At 36.4% G+C, this 20,331-nt stretch overlaps 1 protein-coding gene across 1 annotated transcript; it reads right to left on the bottom strand.

Annotated features, from left to right (window-relative positions):
- Window positions 1-6,605: 6,605 nt before the first annotated feature.
- On the bottom strand, window positions 6,606-7,694 carry LOC122056923 (protein FAR1-RELATED SEQUENCE 5-like). The gene has a single exon (XM_042618889.1). The coding sequence runs from the start codon at window positions 7,692-7,694 to the stop codon at window positions 6,606-6,608; it is 1,089 nt and encodes a 362-aa protein (XP_042474823.1).
- Between the last annotated feature and the right edge of the window lie 12,637 nt (window positions 7,695-20,331).

The raw sequence follows: 20,331 nt of genomic DNA, 5'->3' as shown, positions 1-20,331 counted from the left end.
GGAAACCTCCGGACGTGCCGGCACGCGCCGTTGGAAATGAGCTGCCAGAGGAGAGAGAATTTTTTTTTTTTAAATTCAAAAAAAAAAAAAAAAAGAAACGGCGACGAGTCATCACCAGGTCACCTCGAAAACCCTACCGAGTTGACCAGGGGTGCAGTGGGTCAACTCATGACCAACTCTGTTTGACTCCATCAAAGGTTAACCGGGTCGTTGACCAATTGACCCGGATTTTGACCCGGAACTAATATGCCCGAACCGGATTAAACCGCTTGGCCGAACCGGTTGGTTTGGGAAACTAGATTGATTTTGATCCATTTTTGTACATGTAACCTCAAATGGCTCGTATGGGCAAATGGCGAAGAATTTTTCACCCTGATTTTTTGCGTTGAGTCCAATTTTTTGTGTTCTTCGTTTTGATATATTATGAGCCTAGTTTTGATCAACTTTTATGGTCTGTTTTCTAGAAGTTACAAGTATGGGTGGTTAATGATTCTTTATGATTTTTCTATTAATTGAAAGAAATAAAAGAAAATCAATTCATACATTACTTGCATATCAGAATATGAACTTGTTTATTCTTGGTAATGTAGTTCATGCTTTTGTTTATGAATATTTTTATTCATGCTTAAATAATCTCACTTTTAGCTGTCAGAATGAATTTGTAGATTATTACAGTAAGATTAGATAGAATCCACCAAAGTAGTAAAATTCAACCTTATTGTAATAGAATACAAATCAAAGATCTTCTTTATTTGAAAAGACAGAGAATAATGATTGGTAGCAAGGTTGCTAATGTTCACCCAAAGGTGACATTATCAAAGAAAAGTTAAAGTTAAAGCAAGTAAAAAAAAAAACAGAATAGGGATTTCTCAACCAAGAAGATGTTGTCCATCCAAAGATGGCGGTACATTTCGAAAGTTAGAAGAAGTCTCACAGTAATAACAGAAACTTGAGTGGACCAGTATGTTTCAGACCCAAAGGTCAGGAATGTGGTTTCGGTTGACATTCTTGAAGTAATTGATAATTGAGCATTGTAATGTTTATTTTGTTAATAGTTATATGCTTGTTCTTTTACATGTAAATTGATATTTAGTTCATGTTTAAATAACCCACAAATTTAAGCTGTCAGGTGTAGTTGTAAGCTATTGCAGTGGAATTGATGGAACCCACCAAAGTGGTAAAATCTAAGATTACTGCAATAGGTTTGCAACTCAAAGGTTTTGTCTTATTTTCAAAGACATAGAAAATTATTGGTAGGAATTAGATAATGCTTGCCCAAATGCGACATTATCAAAGATAAGCATAAATGCAAGTGTACTTTGGGCAGACCTTAACCTAGAAGTTGCTATTCATCCAAAAGTGACAGTAATTTTCAAAGTTGAAGAGCTCCCACGTTCATTGTAGTTTTTTAGTAGACCAGTGCATTCCAAATCCAAAGGTTGAGAATGTAGTTCGGTTGACACTCTGGTTATGTTTAATGGTTAGTGATGTAATATTGGTTTTAATTTTATTGATGTTATATACATTAATTAAATATTGAATGGATTATTCTTCCTTGAGTTAAACCATTAAACTGAATGTCTTTAAAAGTGGCTTGAGAATATGGAGGTCTACATTTGCCTCAAAGACCTAGTTTTCTATACTAGGAAAACCAAATCAATAGTTTGGTATTATGCTTTTAAAGCAAAGATTTTTGCCCTAAATGGTATTAGACAGTTGATTAATGGCAATAGTGTGGATGAGAGTTTCATGACTATGACCATTGGTTAGAGGTTTATTTAATGTGTTATTTTTTTTTTTGTATTCCGATTAGATCAATTCGGATTGGTTGGGTTGGATCAGTATCGGTTTTGATCAATCCAATACCAAGTTCTTAAATACTATCATTATTCTTTGAAAACCTATTTATGAACATTAATTGATAAATGTTTGGTTTTCTTTTGTTTTTGGGCTTATGTGAACAAGTTTATATGTATGTCACATTTAACGAATTGTGTTATCCAATAAATGGATTAATTTATGACTGGTCGAACCAAGTGGGAGGATAAAAATATGGATCTTAAGCTGTTTTATGTGGCTCGACCAGTGGGAGAATAAATTCGGTATACTAGGTTGCTAGTGGGAGATGTTACTAGTAGAAGGTCAATATACTAGGTTGCTAGTGGGAGAATAAATTCAGTGTACTATATTGTTTTTCATGCAAAAAAAATTATTTTGAGTTTTACATTGATTTATTATTATCATGATATTGAAGAATTATTTATGGTTGAAATATATAGTAAATTCATATTCATGTCATTTTGTACTTGAATGTTTTGTCTGAAACACCCTATGATGGATAAATATATTAGAATTAAACTGGGTGTGAGCTTCCGCACATTTTATGCTGCACAGTATATTTCGAGGAAGCTATGAAAGGATTGGATGGAATCCACCAAAGTGGCACATCCTATTCTTTCATAGTTTTTCCAAGCGCAGCAAAGTTAGTGACATTTGCTCAAAGGTGATGTTACCCAAGTTAAAGAAAATACATGTACGGAAATGACTATAACTTAGAGGCTTCTAAGCCCATATATGATAAAAGTAATTGTATTTTCACAGTAAATTTGGATTTACAAGAGGATCAGTGCATTCTTACCCCAAAGGATAAGAATGTAATAACGGTTGTGCCTCTTGTGTGTTACTTGATCTAGTTTTAGCTCTCAAGGAACCCAAAAAGGTGTTATTGCTGATCAAAGCACAACTGAAGGGATATAGGAATAATTTTGTTATCCTATTAAGTTTATAATGATTTTGGAGCAATTTTGAAATGATTTTGTCTTAAATCTTATTCTCTAAATTATTTATGTCCATTTATGCTTCATTTGTTTGTGTTGTCCTTAGTTGATTAAGAAACACATTAAAGCATACACTTCTATACATATATTCATCTCAAATGTAGAAAACATAATAGGAATGAGTGAAACCCACCAAAGTGGTACATTCAGTTCAATTGTGAGTTTTCCCAAGGTAAATGTGACATTTGCCCAAAAGTGGTGTCACCCAAGTTTATCGACAAAGTACTCAAGAGCCATATTTTCTGGCATTGGTATTATTGAGGTTTTTGATATGCTTGGTTAGTGGGAGTTTTATGATCTCATTTAACCAAATATATCATGGTAACAACAGCCAAAGTTTAAAGACGGTAAAAGTCAAAGTTTAAAGCTGTGTCTGCTAAGGTTTATTAGCAGTGCTTAGCCAAAGTAATTGACGATAAGTCAAGGTAATTGATGATACTTTATCAGAATTTGTGATGTATGGCTGTATTTAGCCTAAGTCCAAAGAAGTAGTGGTTTACCACAAGCGGTTTGCCAAAGTTTATGATTTATGGTGGTATTTAACCTAAATCCATGGAAGTGGCAGTTAGCCATAGGCGGTATGCCAAAGTAAGATATTAATTCAAGAAAATGACAGTTTGCCAAGTGTTGATTAATATCAAAGTTTTCTACCTGTGAGGTTTTCAAGGTAGGCTGATATTTAGATCAAGAAAGGACCTATAAGGAAATGTATATTTCATGTGATCACAGGTATGATATCAATTCCTTATATATATGTTTCCAGGCGATTTGGATTGATAATTTTCTATTGTCTGTAACATTAGATAGTTATATGTCGTATATTGAGGTGTATTTTCTACTATTGTTCAACAGTAGAGATTATTGATTGGATCAAAGTTTGTTTGAGTGGTGTTTAGTCTTGGGATTATTTGGCCAGGAGTCAATGGAAAGACATCAGTATCAGTGTAGCCCAAGTGGGAGATTATTAGGATTTTTATGTGGGCTTAACTGATACCGATTGATCCTTAACTGATACCGATTGATCCATTGGGCCCAAGCAATTATAGACCCACTCTGATTAGGAAACTCCTAGCTCTTTCCATTATGAGAGTGGAATAGGGTTTTAGGGATTCTATTATAAATAGAATACTGACGGTCCCTGCAGTCATTACTTTAATGCCTTATTGGTTTTGGGAGCACGGCTTTCTCACAAAAGCAAGTGCACAGAAAGAAAGGAAACCCTAGAGTAAGAGGTTGCAGAAGATCTCAGTAGAAGGACTTCACTTATTGTCATCTTCATGGGAGTAATGTTTAACCACATAAAACAGAGATTCATGATCTATGTTCATGGGACACAGGTACTTCTCTATTCCCATTTATGGTTCATGTCATGGATGTTCCATTGATTATTATAGATATGGTAAATCTATATGGTTATGTATTTTAAGATCTATGAAGGGAGTACTTTATTGATCTTGGTTTAGGGACTATACCCATGGTTAAATATCTTTTATGATTCTTGTATTCTAAAATATGATTCTTGTATTATAAAACTATAGGGTTATTCATATGTTTAATATGGTAAAAGGATCCCCAACACTATCAACAATAAGAATGCAGGTCAATTTATTAGGTAACAAATTACTAACCAAGTTTGATGAATGCAATAACAGGTGTGCATGCTAATGTCATTGCTCTCAATGGTGGCGCTTGTTTCTGAAAAAACACCTTTCAACTGAAAAAAAAAGGTGGGATTTTGGACAATGGCTCTGCAAGGGAACCCTTCTAAAGCTACCCCTGACCTGTGGGTGCAATTAGATACAGTCAGTGTTCTATATCTTTGTGCAAGAGAACACCTATATACTTGTTTCCCTTGTAACTTATTGCCTGATTATGCTTTACTACTGATAGCTGTGTGATTGCTCTTACTTCTTTTTAAACACTTAGTTACTTGTTTTCATTTTGAGTTGTCAATGGTAATGCTTGTGTTCGAACCTACTTTCTTCCTAATCTTAACCAATCTAGATCTCAGTTTTAGAATAAATATTTATGCTCTTACTAGGAAGTCCACTGCAGGGTCTCGTTCTGTAATGCTTCCCTCTTTTGTGGAATAATAATGTTTTTATCAAGGGCATGGGATACGGAGTTTATTATTTATGTAAAGATTGTGCTGTTCCAAGAAATATTTCTATTCATAAAACCGATATCCGTAGCTCTCTCTTTTTTCCATTACGGGTTCCTTCTCACATCCTTCTACATACGAGGTTGTTGTGTCTAAAGAACACCAATTTTATATTCTTTAGCAATTGGTTAGATGCCTAGGCCTAATCATCTGTTCCCAACCACCAATCCAACGCGTTAGCTGTGAATCAATTCCTTTTTGTTTCAGTTTTCTACCCTCCAATCTTATTCATCTTCAGTTTTTAGTAGGCTCCGCATTATTCTGCCTCTTCCCTACAGCCAACATAACTACAGAGGACCGTAGGATTAAATACAAAGATGGACTCTAAATAAGGATTATTGTCGACACCATCCTTTCGAATGACTATAATTAGTCTTGGTACACAGATTCCCACATTAATCTTTAAACTACGTCTTCACTCACACCATATTGTACCCATACGTGCGATTGAGTTATCCAAATTTTCTGGTTGTGTGTGTTGTGTCACAAATTCTGCTTACTTTTCGTAAACTCACCCTATCAATACACGGAAATAAATCGTCTGCAATTTCGATCTCGTACAATTCTATGAAATACCACCTTCAGGGGGTGACACGTGTATTAATACCAATTCAATGGTCCAGATCTGATTTAAATGCCTCTTCCCTGATTTAAATGCCTCTTCCCTGATTTAAGGTTTTATTAGTTATACCAGATTTGGACCATTGTATTGGTATCAATACACATGTCACCCCCTGAAGGTGGTATTTCATGAAATTGTATGAGATCGGAATTGCAGACGATTTCAACCCATCAATACACATATTTTCTTACATATGACATTTTTTAGTCTTACTTGCATCACTCATCATTAATACAAATTATGAACCTTATAAAGTTATTGACATTTTCTTTGTCGACTATACAATTACAAATATTTGATTGCTCTGAAATTATGAAAACGGCAACATCTTTGTCGGTTAATATGCAATATCTATACTACAGTGCACAACCGTTTTCTAGTCATTATGTATTATAACCACCGAACCATAGTAACTATTACCTTATGTTCTCATCCCCTTTTTAGAACAGGACACCTAATAAACAATCATTTTCTTTGCTACATTATATTAAGTTGGAGTTTAAGCATTGTCATATACACAGGATTAACCAATTAAAATAAAATGACAGTACATAATAATAGAGGGTACACACTAAAAATTTAACAGAAAAAATTAAATGCAACTATGCGCGAATGGGTTAGGTTTGACCTTCTTAGTAAAGATCATAATTTATGTATCAATGCGTTCTCACACCCACCATTTCAAACAATCTGTCCCCAAGCATAAATATTTCCAACAAATAATATAACAGTACCGTCCACAACCACTATGTTCATACTGAAACCGATGAGGTCGCATTAGCGACACTTCTGCTGTGAATTTCCAACGGCGCCTTCTTCCACGCTGAAGCATTCTCCTACCAAAAAAATACAAAAAAAAAAAGCATCGAGACCAATTACTCAAAGTCCATGCACTCAATACGTCCTTTCAAGAAATTAAGCTACTTATTCAATGATTTTAATTCACTACCTTATGAAATTATGACTTTTACCTGCTACCTTCACTTTACATATCTGAGAGAGCACCATCCAACGTATCTTCTCCCCGAATCGATTTAGTTTGACAATTTCTATTCGTCGAATCACACTTTGTCTTGTTATGCTTGACACATCCACATTTATTGCGCCAGTTCTTCCTCTTCCCTTTGCACTCCTCCATCAAATGTTTTTCAAGTCCTCTGCTTTTTGGCCGACCTCGACTTATGGCAGGTAGAGGAACCTTCATGTGTTTATGGGTCTTGTACCTAGATTCAACAGTACTTTGTGTAGGATGAGTTGATTCACCGAATCCACCTTCATTACTATTTGGTAATTTGGTAGAAAAACTATCACAGAAACCTTGAAGCATTCTCATAGCAGCTACACAAGTTTCCTGTGATGAGCAAGCCAAGGACATCATTGCTGAATTGGCTTGCCATAATCTCCATAGTGACCTAGTTGTCGAACACTCTGGGGTGTTTCTTAGACTATCGAATGACATGCTAGTACTTGCTTCCTTCGTCCTCCTAAATAGAATGTACTTAGACGGGATAGCATCACAATCTCCAATATGTAGAACCTTCAACGCATGCTTACATAAAGCCCCCATGAACTCAACTAAATGACATCCACATTGGACCTCCTCTTTTGATGAGTCGTATATCACCACGCACCTCTCCTCACTCGGGATCTTAAAAGTGCCCACCAAAAACTTACAAACTTCTCCCTCTACTGCTTCCTCCTTCGCAGATAGGCTAATGCTGGAAATTAAATGCTTCTTAAATATATCAAACACCCTCATTGTATACATCTTACCTGCATGCTCTTCCATAGGATGATGTGATGATAATTGCAGTAGTTTGGTACATGTTCTAAACTCTGCCTCCTCTTCCTTCTCTCTACGCCTAGCGATAGCTTTCTCGTATTGCTTCACAAATTTAAACAATGTCATTGTGTCCTTAAAATAACCTTGGAAATAACTGTTCATCCCCTCACTTCGTTGTGTTGAGCTCATCCTCGCAAAAAAATGCCTCTTCAAATAGCAGGGTACCCAATGCTCCTTCTGAGCAAACTTATCTACGCACCAAGAGTTATCCTTCAAGTTATATTTCACCATAATTGCTTCCCATTGAGTAACAAAATTTTCCTTAGACCATGTGCGATATACGCACTGAACCCAATCCCTCTTAAATTCTGAATTTCTATACCATAAGGGACCAAGATGTTCTTGGGCATGCTTAGCAACATGCCAAAAGCAAAATCGATGAACTACATTAGGGAAGACACTGGCCACGACTGGTAATATACTAGTACACTTATCAATAATAATCGCATTTGGTTCCTTGTCTCTCAAAGCATTCAACCATGCCCTAAACAATCACTCAAATGACTCCTTAGTTCCATTGGCAATCAAACCACACCCAAATATAATGGATTGCCCATGGTTGTTCCCGCCTGTGAATGGACCAAATGGCCACTAATACTGATTCTTCTTATATGTCGTGTCGAACACCACCACATTACCAAACAACTAGTATGTAGACCTCGCTTTGCTATCCACCCAAAAAATTCCACTCAGGGTCCCATTCTAAGATAAATTTATGGAATAATAAATCCAGTATCCTTCGATCGGATGTAGTCAAAATATGCTAATATCGATTGGCAATCATCCGTAATCAACTCCATTTCATTACTCTTCATAAATCTTTTCAGTCTCCCCTCAGTCACACCAATATTACGTTGCCTATTGAAGATTTTGACCATAACATCACTAATTTGTATTGGGCCTAATCCACTCTTCTGCAGATTACTTACTATCATTTTCACTTCATCCGATAGATGTTGGTGGGATCCAAGTCTAAAAATTTGTTCTGGAACAATCAAATGGTGATTGTGACACACCACAAACTTTTGAACTACCCAACCACTTGATTCGACTTTAAGCATAATAAATGCTAGACAACCATGCTTGACCTCTGCTCGATGATGGACCTCTCTTCCCATTTGATTGTTATGATTTATATTTCTGAAGCCTTATTTGTAACAAACAAACCTCTTCGACAGTACCCGTCTTGATCCATCTAACTCCCGTTTATTGGAATAATTTGCCCGATGTTGTCGAATACTAAAACCACTCTTATTGGCATAGTCATTATAAAAAGAATAGGCCGCATTAAGGTCATCAGATCTCATCCCAACGTAAGGTAAAATCTTCACAGAATCATTACCTCCAACGGTCGTTCCACCTGCGTCTGCTTCATTACTAGCTTCGTACATATTCACATGCTCACCATTACCTTCTCCTCCACCATTGCCTTCCCATATATCCTCATCAACACCGACCCCTTCCTCATTCAATACTGATATTTCTGTGTCATCATCCCAATTATGAAGTTCATTCTCCATCTGCATTGCATCAGCTTCAATAACTCTTTCCAAATCTGATTGTTCATTGGTGTTGTACACAAACTCTGTCAAAACATCAAACACAATAACTTCTAACACAAATATTTACGTACAAATCACTCATACAAACTCTTTTACCATACTTTAACATACTTGTTTCCATATATAACCAGGATCTCCGAACGCTTGCAAAGTAATCCACCTCATCCCCCATCTTTACTAATGTCGCAACCCGTTTCTTTCTCTTACGATCTTCACATTGTACGTAAATTGCAAAGTAGATTACTAAAGCCCATTTTTTGCTGATTAGTGCCCCTAAATACAAACAAAATATAAGTAACAAAACACACCTAACACAACAAAAATTTAAAACATTTGACTGCAATTCTTACATTGCAATAGCGATTCACAATAATGCATTACATGTCCCTACATATCCATAACACATGGTTAAGTCAATTAACTCAACCATAACAACACCGCCACCGTTGCAAATGTTTCTAAACATTGATAACTTCTTCCCATTTACAACTTTCAGGATGAGATATCCCCACAACCAAGCAAACATCTTCTCCCACACCTATCCAAATTTGGACCATTTTCATTTAATGCTGCTACCAATTCATCATAGCAAATGTGATAAGGGTCACTTCTATAGAAACTGTACCTTAAGTTCATTCACCTCAAAATCATCATCAATGCGTGCATCTATGGTGTTGGTGGGGAACGTACATGGCCCTACAATGCCTCTAGCTGGGTTTGTGTGTGTGTGTGTGTGTGTGTGTGTGTGTGAGAGAGAGAGAGAGAGAGAGAGAGAGAGAGAGAGAGAGAGAGAGAGAGAGAGAGAGAGAGAGAGAGAGAGAGAGAAAGAGAGAGAGAGAGAGATTAAATTAACAGAATTTATTTACCGTCCTAAACTGTTTCACAATTATAACTATATCACAGTCTTAACTAAGTACAAGAAACACTCCAACCATCAAACATCCAGAACTAATCATTTATTTCCTCAATATCTTCGCTAACTATGCTACTTCATACCTTCTTAACTACTTCGATGATGCTGAATTAAATTAACAACTATTTATTCCCATATGCTCCATAATAATCGACAATGAACATAACTCACATCGTGCAATCGCAGCTACATTTTGTTCAACTTACAACTGCTACAAATATCTTCCAAACATTTCTGCATCCGATGTCGAGGTAACCACTTTGGTAACAGTACTGGTCCGTAACAATATGGGCACACAAATGTTCATAAACAGCTGCAGTTCACTCACCCTCCGTCTTGTCCCTGCCTCTGTATTGCACCAACGAAGACCTTCCCTCTTATTTTCTTGCGTCCAATCGAATTGGTAAATCAGAGTTAGTACCCTCATACCATATTCTAAGATTTGGAGCAAAGTAGAACTCAAATGAAGGTCAAAATACATAAAATCCTGAAATAAAATAAATAAATAAATAAATAAATTATACGAAAACCAACACTTACTTCTATCTCCCGGCAAGACCAGTGAATTGGTCGACTGGTGAATGGGACGATTACCCAGCTTCACACGCCACCCTCTCGCTCTTAATTTTAAGTTGATGTTGCAAACAAGTATACTGTAAAACTGTATGTATTGCACCCTTCTGACACAAATAGTCAGGTATTCATCAGAGTTGCTCAGAGTATTGTGCCAGATTCAGCTCATACAGTTATATGCACATCCATCGATTGTGATTAATTTACTTGAATCCGACGGTTCTCACCTCGCTGGCATTCTTGATACCAAAGTATCATGCCGGCATACCTATAACCCTCCCTTCAATTTCATTATAGCATTGATCATTGTAGACACCTAATTTTATCCCCCCTAACAATGATGATTTACAGGTGAAGACAAAATTTGTATTCTCATTTTTGCAAAGGAATCAGATTTTGAGTCATAAACTTAGTCAAAACCCTAGCTACCCCTAACCTAACCCATTGTACATTAATTCATAGAGTACGATTGAGCGCAAGAGAGGTTAGGTATCTAAAACTTGATATTGTTTTAACGATACAGGGAGGGTGCTTGAAAGTGAGCTGATTTCCTTTGTCAGAATTTGACGTTCAAGGCTGACATATGCTTGATTTTCGTATCATTAGATAGTATTTGGAAATATGGTTCCGTCGATATCTCAGGTGCAAAAATTGAACGCTTGGATGAGCTGTAGGGTGTGCCAAGAGTTTAAACCTCATCCAAAGTAAAGCCAATCGCACTTACTACCTTTTCAAGTTGTCTTGGACCCTGAATTAGTTTTTGCTCGTTGATGACATGTTGATATATGATGAAATTCTATGAGAGCAGTTACCGACCACCCCCTTTTACTAGATTATGGCAAAATCTGCCGTTTTGTGTTTTCAGCAAACTTTTGGTGAATGGATCAAGTCCACGGTTCACGTATGAGAATGTTCTTGTACATCTTTGATACCTAGATTTAGAATCTATTAAATGAAAAGAGAGAAAATTGATTCTAAATCCACGGACTATAAACATTCTCGTACATTCTCGTGCATGAACCTGATCCACACTCAAACTTTTGAGCGAATGATGAATTTGATTCTTGGGCTGTTGGATGGCTCTAGTCAAGATGATTCTATAGTATATTACGCATCAGAATCCAATATCCGGATCACCAGTAACATCAGCCCAAACCCAATTGGTCGAAATCAACCGAAATGAACCCACTATTAACATCAAGCATTTTTCGTGATTTTAAGCCTTCACATCACGCTTTGGCTCTTAAGCCGTGGAACTCTAGAAGGTTTAATTTTTGCCCTTATCTCTAATACTTTGAGAGATTAAATTGGTTGATCTTGGATTCACTGTATTTTTTTTATTTTTTTATTTTTTATTTTTTTGATAAAACAACATTTTTTGTTAAGTAAATCACTCAATTTATCTCTTTCACCACATGTGTTAAAAAACATGGACAAATAAGAGAGGGATGGGAGGTGGATGTGTCACAGAATGAGGAGAAGATGCATAAAAAAAAACGAGTGTACATGCGTGAAAAAGTCCACAGAGAGTAAAATGCAAGAAAAGACAAGGAAAAAAAACGAAGGGGAAAACCAAGAGAAACCCTTGCTTCCCTAAACCCTCTACCCAAAATGATTTTAGACCATAGGCCTTGCTCGGGTCCCGAAGTTGGAGTCGATTTCAGGCCCCAGGTGTGGAAGTCGTCTATCTCTAGCCTAGCGCAGAAGCTATGTCCAAATTTTTATTGTAAATATCAATTCCAGCTATATAGCACATGAGCTTTGCCCAAATTCCTGTAATCATTATCATTTCAGGCTACCTAGCATGAAAGCTCTATCCAAATTTTTATTGTTTGTATCAGTTCTCGCTACTTAATTAGCAAGGGAGTTCTACCCAACTTCTCATAGCTATTATCAGTTTCTGATACCTAGTGCAAAAGCTCTATCCAAAATTCCCTTGTTAGTATCAGATTCTGATACCTAGCGTGGAAGCTCTGTCCAAATCCCCATAGCCAACATCATTTACCGAAATCATAGTGCGTAAGTTTTGTCAAAAAATTTTATTCCTCCAAAGAAAAAAAGAAGGATAAGCCTGAGTTATTAATCTCTGTAGTGAGTGCGGCAGTGCGATTAGCATTGGATGGCTAAGAGCATCCAGGCAAGCACCTCGAGGTTCTCTCGGCCATCCGATGCTCACTGCATCACTGCATCACTACACTCATTGCAGAGGATGTTTTAGTTATCAAGGAACTACACTCACTGCAGAGGTCCTTGAGTCAGGGAACCTGCTAAAATTCACATACGAAATAAATGAGCATTCCCTTTATTAGTTATCATCGGTGTACAATCATAAGCAATTGTTCTAACTAAAAGAAAACACATAATGTAGATTTTTATCATTTTATGTATTTTCATACATAACATGATAGTTTGTTCTTTTTATGTCATATGTTTTCATACACAAATTGATAGTTTGTTTTTATCATTTCAAATGTTTTTGTATATAAGATGATAACTCATTTCTGTCATTTCATGTGATTTCAAAATGGATTCTATTATTGCATGTGATTTTCAAGATAGATGATTAATTATTTCACAATGGCATATTAAATTTTCGTATCATTTCATGTAATTTTATAACAGATTTGTTATTATTACATGTGATCTTAAAGTTATATTTTCCTATTATTTCATATGATGTCTTAATAAATTTTATTTTATCTCATATGATAAAGTGCATATTTATTTTCAATGTAATATAATTCAAGCAAGCATAACATGTATGTTGGCCTAGGGCTTTCAAATTCTTAGGGAAGAATATTTGAAATTAAGCATCGGGTAGAAAGATTGTAATTTTCGAGTGAGGTGAGTGCCTAACACCTTCCCACCTTCATAATATGACACAAAACCATATATCTGTTAGCAGACTATATATGAAGTTAAACTTGGAGGTTCGATAGCTTAATTGGAATTAACTCCCTAATCTTGAGCTCAGTTCTCTAACCGGTACTGGGCTTCTCAATAGGGTTATAGGCCCTAAATCCTAATGACTCTGAAACTATATTTCCCTATCCCCTAATGCCGTCAAGAAGTTTGAGGATATTATTACCTGAAAGAATGATAATAGGTTAAAAGAAAAGGAAGAAGGGAAAGATAAAGAAGAAACCCCTCGATAAGAAAATGAACGGGCATGGATCAACCACCTCTTTTTCTCGAGGAGAGAGAGACTGACGAAAGGATAGGAGCATAACCCATCTCTCTGGTTTTCTTTATCCTTACAATCATTGTTTTATTTTTGTGGATGATGTTCAATTTGACTGGGAACAATTTCATAGGAATAATTTGACAACAATAGCTTTGATGTAGGTCTTGTATGTGAACAATTTCATGGGAACAATTTGGCAGCAACAACTTTGATGAAGGTCTTGTATGGAAAAGTTTCTGAGTTTGAATTTCATGGGAACAATTTGACAACAACAACTTTGATGTAGGTCTTGTTTAGGCCGAGTTTCATGGGTTTATTTGGTATGTTGTATGAAAACAATTTTATTGAGGTGTGGATGCATTAAGGTCCAACTTCATATTTGTGTGTATGCATTGGGGTCATTGTTTTTAATTTATATGGATGATGTTTAATTTGTCATTATATGATTCAAGTAGGTAGATTAAAAAAATGACTTATAGACACTAGGATTATAAAATGTAGGCCATTTCATTTTTAATAACATGGAATGTTCTTTCACGAAGTACAAAAATTCAGCAACAGTAGGTCATCAGGCTTCCTACACTTTTATCAATATTTTACAATCAACAATACGAAGACCCCAGTAAAGTTAATACAATATGACCCACAATATTCATTGTTTCAATAAACTTCTCCAACCACTTTAATCTATTATTCAAACTGCGAACCTCATCATTAAACTGTTGCAATTTAGGTCTTATTTCACATACACCAGTCATGGGATTGTTTTTTGATGGATTGTGGTTAGAGACAATCATTTTGGTGCATTCATGGCACACACCAGAAGAAGAAGTCACATTTGTTGTCTTGCCAGCAGTAGTAGAGCATGTTCTTATTGTGCTTAGACTCTGATAACTTGACTGTCTTTTTTCGTCCACATCTACATTTTAGGTTTACAAACTTTAGCGAACTTAAAGTTGTTGTCATTCACATTTGATTCCTAAAATTTTGATGTAAGACAACATAAAGACAACAAAGGGAAGGGAATCTCAAACTATGCTTTGGATCCAACTAGAAAGAATTGATTAAACCTTGAATTGTTAATCAGTGCTTGTTGGTAAGTAAGTGAGCTCCCCATACTCAATCTCCCAAAAAGATTGGACAATTAATTGAGAGATATTTAATTTTTCAATCACTAACAATTCACTTTTTTTATTATTGCCTAACTATTAATGAAACCGTACCTCTGTAATAAAATATAGTTCTTTTTTTTTTTTTTTGTAGAAAGAAAATATGGTAATTAGTTGCGGATAGATTGGTAAATCTCATACCATTAACTCCATTTCCATGTGGGCACTTCTCAAATGATATGATTCTAAAGTTTCCAACCAATTTACAAAGGAATATGTCTATAGTGAGAAAAACTGAACATTTGAGCTAAAAATTGGAAGATCTTTTTTTTTGGGCAAAAATGTGGAGATAGCAATTAAGGCATTAAATACAATTGTGAGTTAGTAGAATGGCAAAGAAATGTGAAATTCAAGATAATTATGCTATTTCCATCAATTTATGTCTTTGTGTTACTATTTATCTTTGAATCTTTGCTTTGTAATATATTAAGGGAATAAGAGGAGCAAGGAGTTCACTTTAACTTTGCCATGAAAATCTCCCGTGGGAGCTGCAATAAGTCCTGTGGGAGTCGCACCAAGTCCTCGGGAGGGTACTTGCGGGGAGGGTTTCCAAAATGGGATGTTCTAACAGTTAAGGGTTCAAATAAAGGCTTTGGCAGGTTGAGGTTTATTGACGGTTTAAAATTGCCATTTATGTTTTCTATTCAATATAGGGAGGGGGAGGTTTGAGTAATTTACTCTTGAATAAAAAAAAGGAAAAATTTACCACGCCACCCCCTAAAGAATGCCACTATTATAAGAACACTCCATCTGTTTCACCAAATTATACTCAAACCCCTTCATGTCAGTCACTGTTAAGTGAAGAACTACAATGACCGTTATATCCTATTGATTAAAACTCATGTCTTAACTCTTAACCCAATTCCTCTTTCACCCCTACCTATACTCACCTTCACCAGAGATGACAATGAGATGCCTCCGATCATCCTCTAGATTCTTTTCGCCGGAAAATTTGAAGAACCCAACACCAATTGGTTGGGTATATGAATTTGGTTGGTACATGAACTGGAGTCTGGGAGGAATTTTCCAGTTACCTACCACACGGGGAGAGTAAAGGTACATAAAGTATTCACGGTGACATGTAATAGCAGAAACTTGAGTGGACCAGTATATTTCAGACCCAAAGGTCAGGAATGTAGTTCCGGTTGACACTCTTGAAGTAATTGACAATTGAGCATTGTAATATTTATTTTGTTAATATTTACATGCTTATTCTTTTATATGTAAATTGATATTTAGTTCATGTTTAAATAACCCACAAATTTAAGCTATCAAGTGTAGTTATAAGCTATTTCAATAGAATGGATGGAACCCATCAAAGTGGTAAAATCTAAGATTACTACAGTAGGTTTGCAACTCAAAGGTTTTGTTTTGTTTTCAAAAACATAGAAAATTATTGGCAAGAATTAGGTAATGCTTGCTCAAAGATGACATTATCAAAGATAAGCATAAATGCAAGTGTACTCTAGGCAGACCTTAACCTAGAAGTTGTTATTCATCCAAAAGTGATAGTAATTTTTGAAGTTGAAGAGCTCCCATGGTCATTGTATGTTTTTGAGTGGACCAGTGCATTCCAAACCCAAAGGTTGAGAATGTAGTTCGGTTGACACTCTGGTTATGTTTAATGGTTAGTGATGTAATATTGGTTTTAATTTTATTGACGTTACATGCATTAATTAAATATTGAATGGATTATTCTTCCTTAAGTTGAGTGGTGTGGTTAGAAGGTTCCCCAAGATGCCAGGGTTGGGCTTGTGACATTTGCAGAAGTGAGATCTTCATTTAACACAGTCGGATTGGAATGTAATCGTGGGGTCACGAAACTATTCCAATCCAACTGTATCATTCCAGGTGTAACACAGTGCAAAGCTTTCACTGAAAGCACTGGATCAACCAAGAAGATTTAAATCCCCGGAAGACTGGCGCACCGCGCACCCGTAGGACTAGGGTAAGAGAAGCCGGCGATTGTCAGAGACAGCGATCAGAGCTTAGGTTTTTAATCCATGGCTTTGAACAGTGGATTGAGATCAGGCTTGAAGCTATTGACTTCTTCTAAATCTGCATTTTCGAAATCAGGTTAGAATTCTTTCTCATTTCGGATTTCTTATCGATCTCTGTCTATCGTTTGAAACATTTTTCGTTCGGCCTTTGTTGTTTTTGCTTCTCGACTCATGAGAAATTTTACTTGATTTTTTAAATTTTCCATTAGAAATTTTGTAATTGCCTGTTAATCTTCCGAGAAAGAGATATATAGAACTGGAGATGCCATCGATCATAGGTCCATTAGTGAATCCGCTTCATCTCACTACTTGCTGAACTAACCATGATTCACTCAGGCTAACAAATTCCGATTCCCACTGACTTCACGGTATAACAAACAATCACTACTCTTGGACACGTAATCGCAACAGTCCACTACCAAGTTCAAGTTGACTACACTATCTATGTACTATTATAAATCTGTAGTTTTTATGCGAGAATTATTTATAGATTTATAGATGTGGATGGGCTTATTAAATTGGCTCTGATTTTGTTGAATTTGTGTGCCATGTGATATATTTTATAATCTTCTATCCCTGGTCGTCCCTGTATGATAATTATTTGAAGCATTTTGGCCATCAAGGTATTCTGGGGTTGCCATGGTGTTTGCACCTGTATCCTATGCTATCTTTATCTTGTGTGGGTGAAACTGTGGTCACTTATGTTCGAGTGGTCGTTGACTAGTCTTTTTTCTTTCTTTCTTTTTTTTTTTTTTTTTTTTTTTTTTGGGGTGGGGGGTGGGGTGGGGTGGGGGGGTGTGTGGGTTTGGGGAATTGTTATCTATGCCCGTGACTGTCTGTTCTTTTGTTTCTATATCGGTTCCTTAAATGTAAATGTTCAGTCTACTGTTCTTGTAGCAAGCTTGGCTGTGTTTACTTTTGAATTGAATCTTTTGGAGGAATGATGTTGCCATTTTGATAATTTGATGGATGGGGTATCCATTTGATTTGTTAATTGACAAAATTTGGGCACCTCAACTGTGTGGGCTAACATTTCAAATTTTTGAGCACCATAGGATTGCATTCGGCACTTATAGTATTTTGCAGCTAAGCTTGGCCTTGGGATGCAACATAGCCATATGAGTACATAAAAAATAAAAGCCGCAAGATTGATTTAAGCTTATGCTTGAAATCTTTGTATCTTCACCCTTGCTCAATGTCATAGGCTAATCCATGTTTTATGAACAATTAATTTTGAAAACCTGAGAATGCTAGTCCATCCGAATTGGGTCCCTGCACACACAGTAGGTCAAAGGTTTGTGTTTTTTTTTTTTTTTTTTTTGGCTGGAGGGTGGTGGGGTGGAGAGAAGAGACAGAAGTAGGGTGAGATACTATCTAGCGGATGATAGAAAGGACCTATAAATATTGGTATATGGTGTAGTTAAAGTTCTCTACAGATTTAAGGATAGGATTTGGCAGGTGTAGAGCTGGAAAAATAATAATAAAAGAGAAAAAAATGAGACAAGAGATTAGTTACTGTAAGTAGTGCATGGTAGAACTAGGACAAATCACACCTTAGCCCACAGTAAGCAGAGCTTACAGTTTTTGATGAAGGACTTTTTGCTTGGAGATGTTGCTTAAAATCTTGTATCATTGGATTGAGAAGGGTTATGCGAGCAGTTCTTGTGTCGTTCATAGATTTGGGTGTAGATAAAAGTTTTGGGGAAGGTTGGTTTTTTACAAATGTGGACTAACGTGTTCAAGGGAAAATTGAAGCAATTTGCACAGATGCTTTTCTTTGCTTCCTGCAAAATTTATGACCAAAATGTATGCCTGGAATTGCTTATTTGTACCCAGAATTTTGGCCTTAGTTGAGCCAGAAGTTGCATGAACAACTTATGTAGAAAAATCCCTGTTACGTTTGTCTCGAATTCTTGACCCGCTTTGAAGATTGACCCGATCCGACATATTTTGGTGGCGACCTGAATGGGAAATTTTCTGAGATCTGTGATGGAAGCAGAGGGCCCAAGCCCGGAGCCCATCACTGATCTCGTATGGGGGTGCGGGGGCGTATGGTTCGACCGGATCGACCGCGACCCGATGGGTCGAACCGCTATTTGGAGTATATATATAATGCACTGTTGCTTGTTGAGAGTCATTGTATTCTAGGGTTTTCACGAAGCTAGGGTTTCAGGGCGAGTTCTTCCTCGCCGCTGCTAGGGTGTAATCTTTCTTCTGCATAGTGAATCATCTTCTTCTTCGCCCGAGGACGTAGCACACCACCCTGGTGTGTGAACCTCGTTAAATCTCTGTGTCGTACGGATCTATTGTCTCTCTTTATTCGTGTTTCTTGGTGTTTGATCTAACAATCCCAAATGGAAACTTAGTCTTTTGAGCATCGCATTATCAAGTTAACTCCAATCCAGGTCATTGACCATCATAAATTGTACTTATGCTTATTTTAATGGAGCCTCAAACAAGCCATTAATGGCAATCAGTCCTCCCATCTAGGTTTATTTTCCTTGGACCAGAGTTCTGGAATGGATGTGGATGATTTGGTGGAAGACTTCTTTGATTAATGGAGCTATGGCTTGTGATAATGATACTTGGGGCTACACTACTCAAATATTCTCTTTGGTTAGTTGTTTTTGTGTCCTTTACTCTTTTTCTTTTCCATTTTTGGTTTAGATGTTATGTCCTTAAGGTACTTGAGGGGTTAACTTATAGGCTTTCACCTATCCACAATGGATAGTCCGTTGCTGATTGCTCGATATAGCATTTGACCATCTTAAAAATTCTCTGGTAGTCCTTCCCTATTGTGTGATTTTCCTGATCTTGAGACTGTATCACCTCTAAGTTGTCAGGTAGTACCTTTCAAGTTAAACACAGTTCTATTTCTCAACAATTCTCATAATAAATGTTTTTAAATATATTCTCTATCTAGTTTTGGTTTGTAAGAAAGAGTTGAGCTCCTGAAGAGATTTGTATAATATTTACCTATGAAATTATCTCTGTTTTGTGTTTTGAAGCCATTGATTTTTTCTGTATTTATGGGAATTGTCTAAATTTTTTTGAAAGAGCTTGCGAAAGATTAAAGGAATAATGCACAAATCAGATGGTTAAAAACTATCTGAGCTTTTTTTTTGTGACATGGGATCTTTTATTGCTGGTTTCTGTTTCTTTTTTCCCCTTGCTCTTTCTTTCTATTTTATGCATGGTTATTTTGGTGCCTGCGCTTGATCAGGTGTTTATTTCCCTTAATGTTTTGTTAATTCAGTCAAAGGTTTTGTAAAAAAGAGAAAATACTTTAGGGGTTTCTTCTTAACTGGTAATCGTGATACTATAATCATCACATATATGGCAGATTTGTTTGGCCCTAGATCCGTAACCAGGACTTACCTGGTTGAACTGTGTCCTCAAATCATAACTATTGACTGACGGGCTGCCAACAGGCCCTTTCCAGCTGATGTCGATTACCAACTCCCTCC

Source organism: Macadamia integrifolia, chromosome 12 (assembly GCF_013358625.1).
Source record: "Macadamia integrifolia cultivar HAES 741 chromosome 12, SCU_Mint_v3, whole genome shotgun sequence".
Classification (NCBI taxonomy): Eukaryota; Viridiplantae; Streptophyta; class Magnoliopsida; order Proteales; family Proteaceae; genus Macadamia; species Macadamia integrifolia.
Note: the sequence above shows the minus strand (reverse complement) of the source record. Positions and strands in the feature narration are given on the sequence as shown.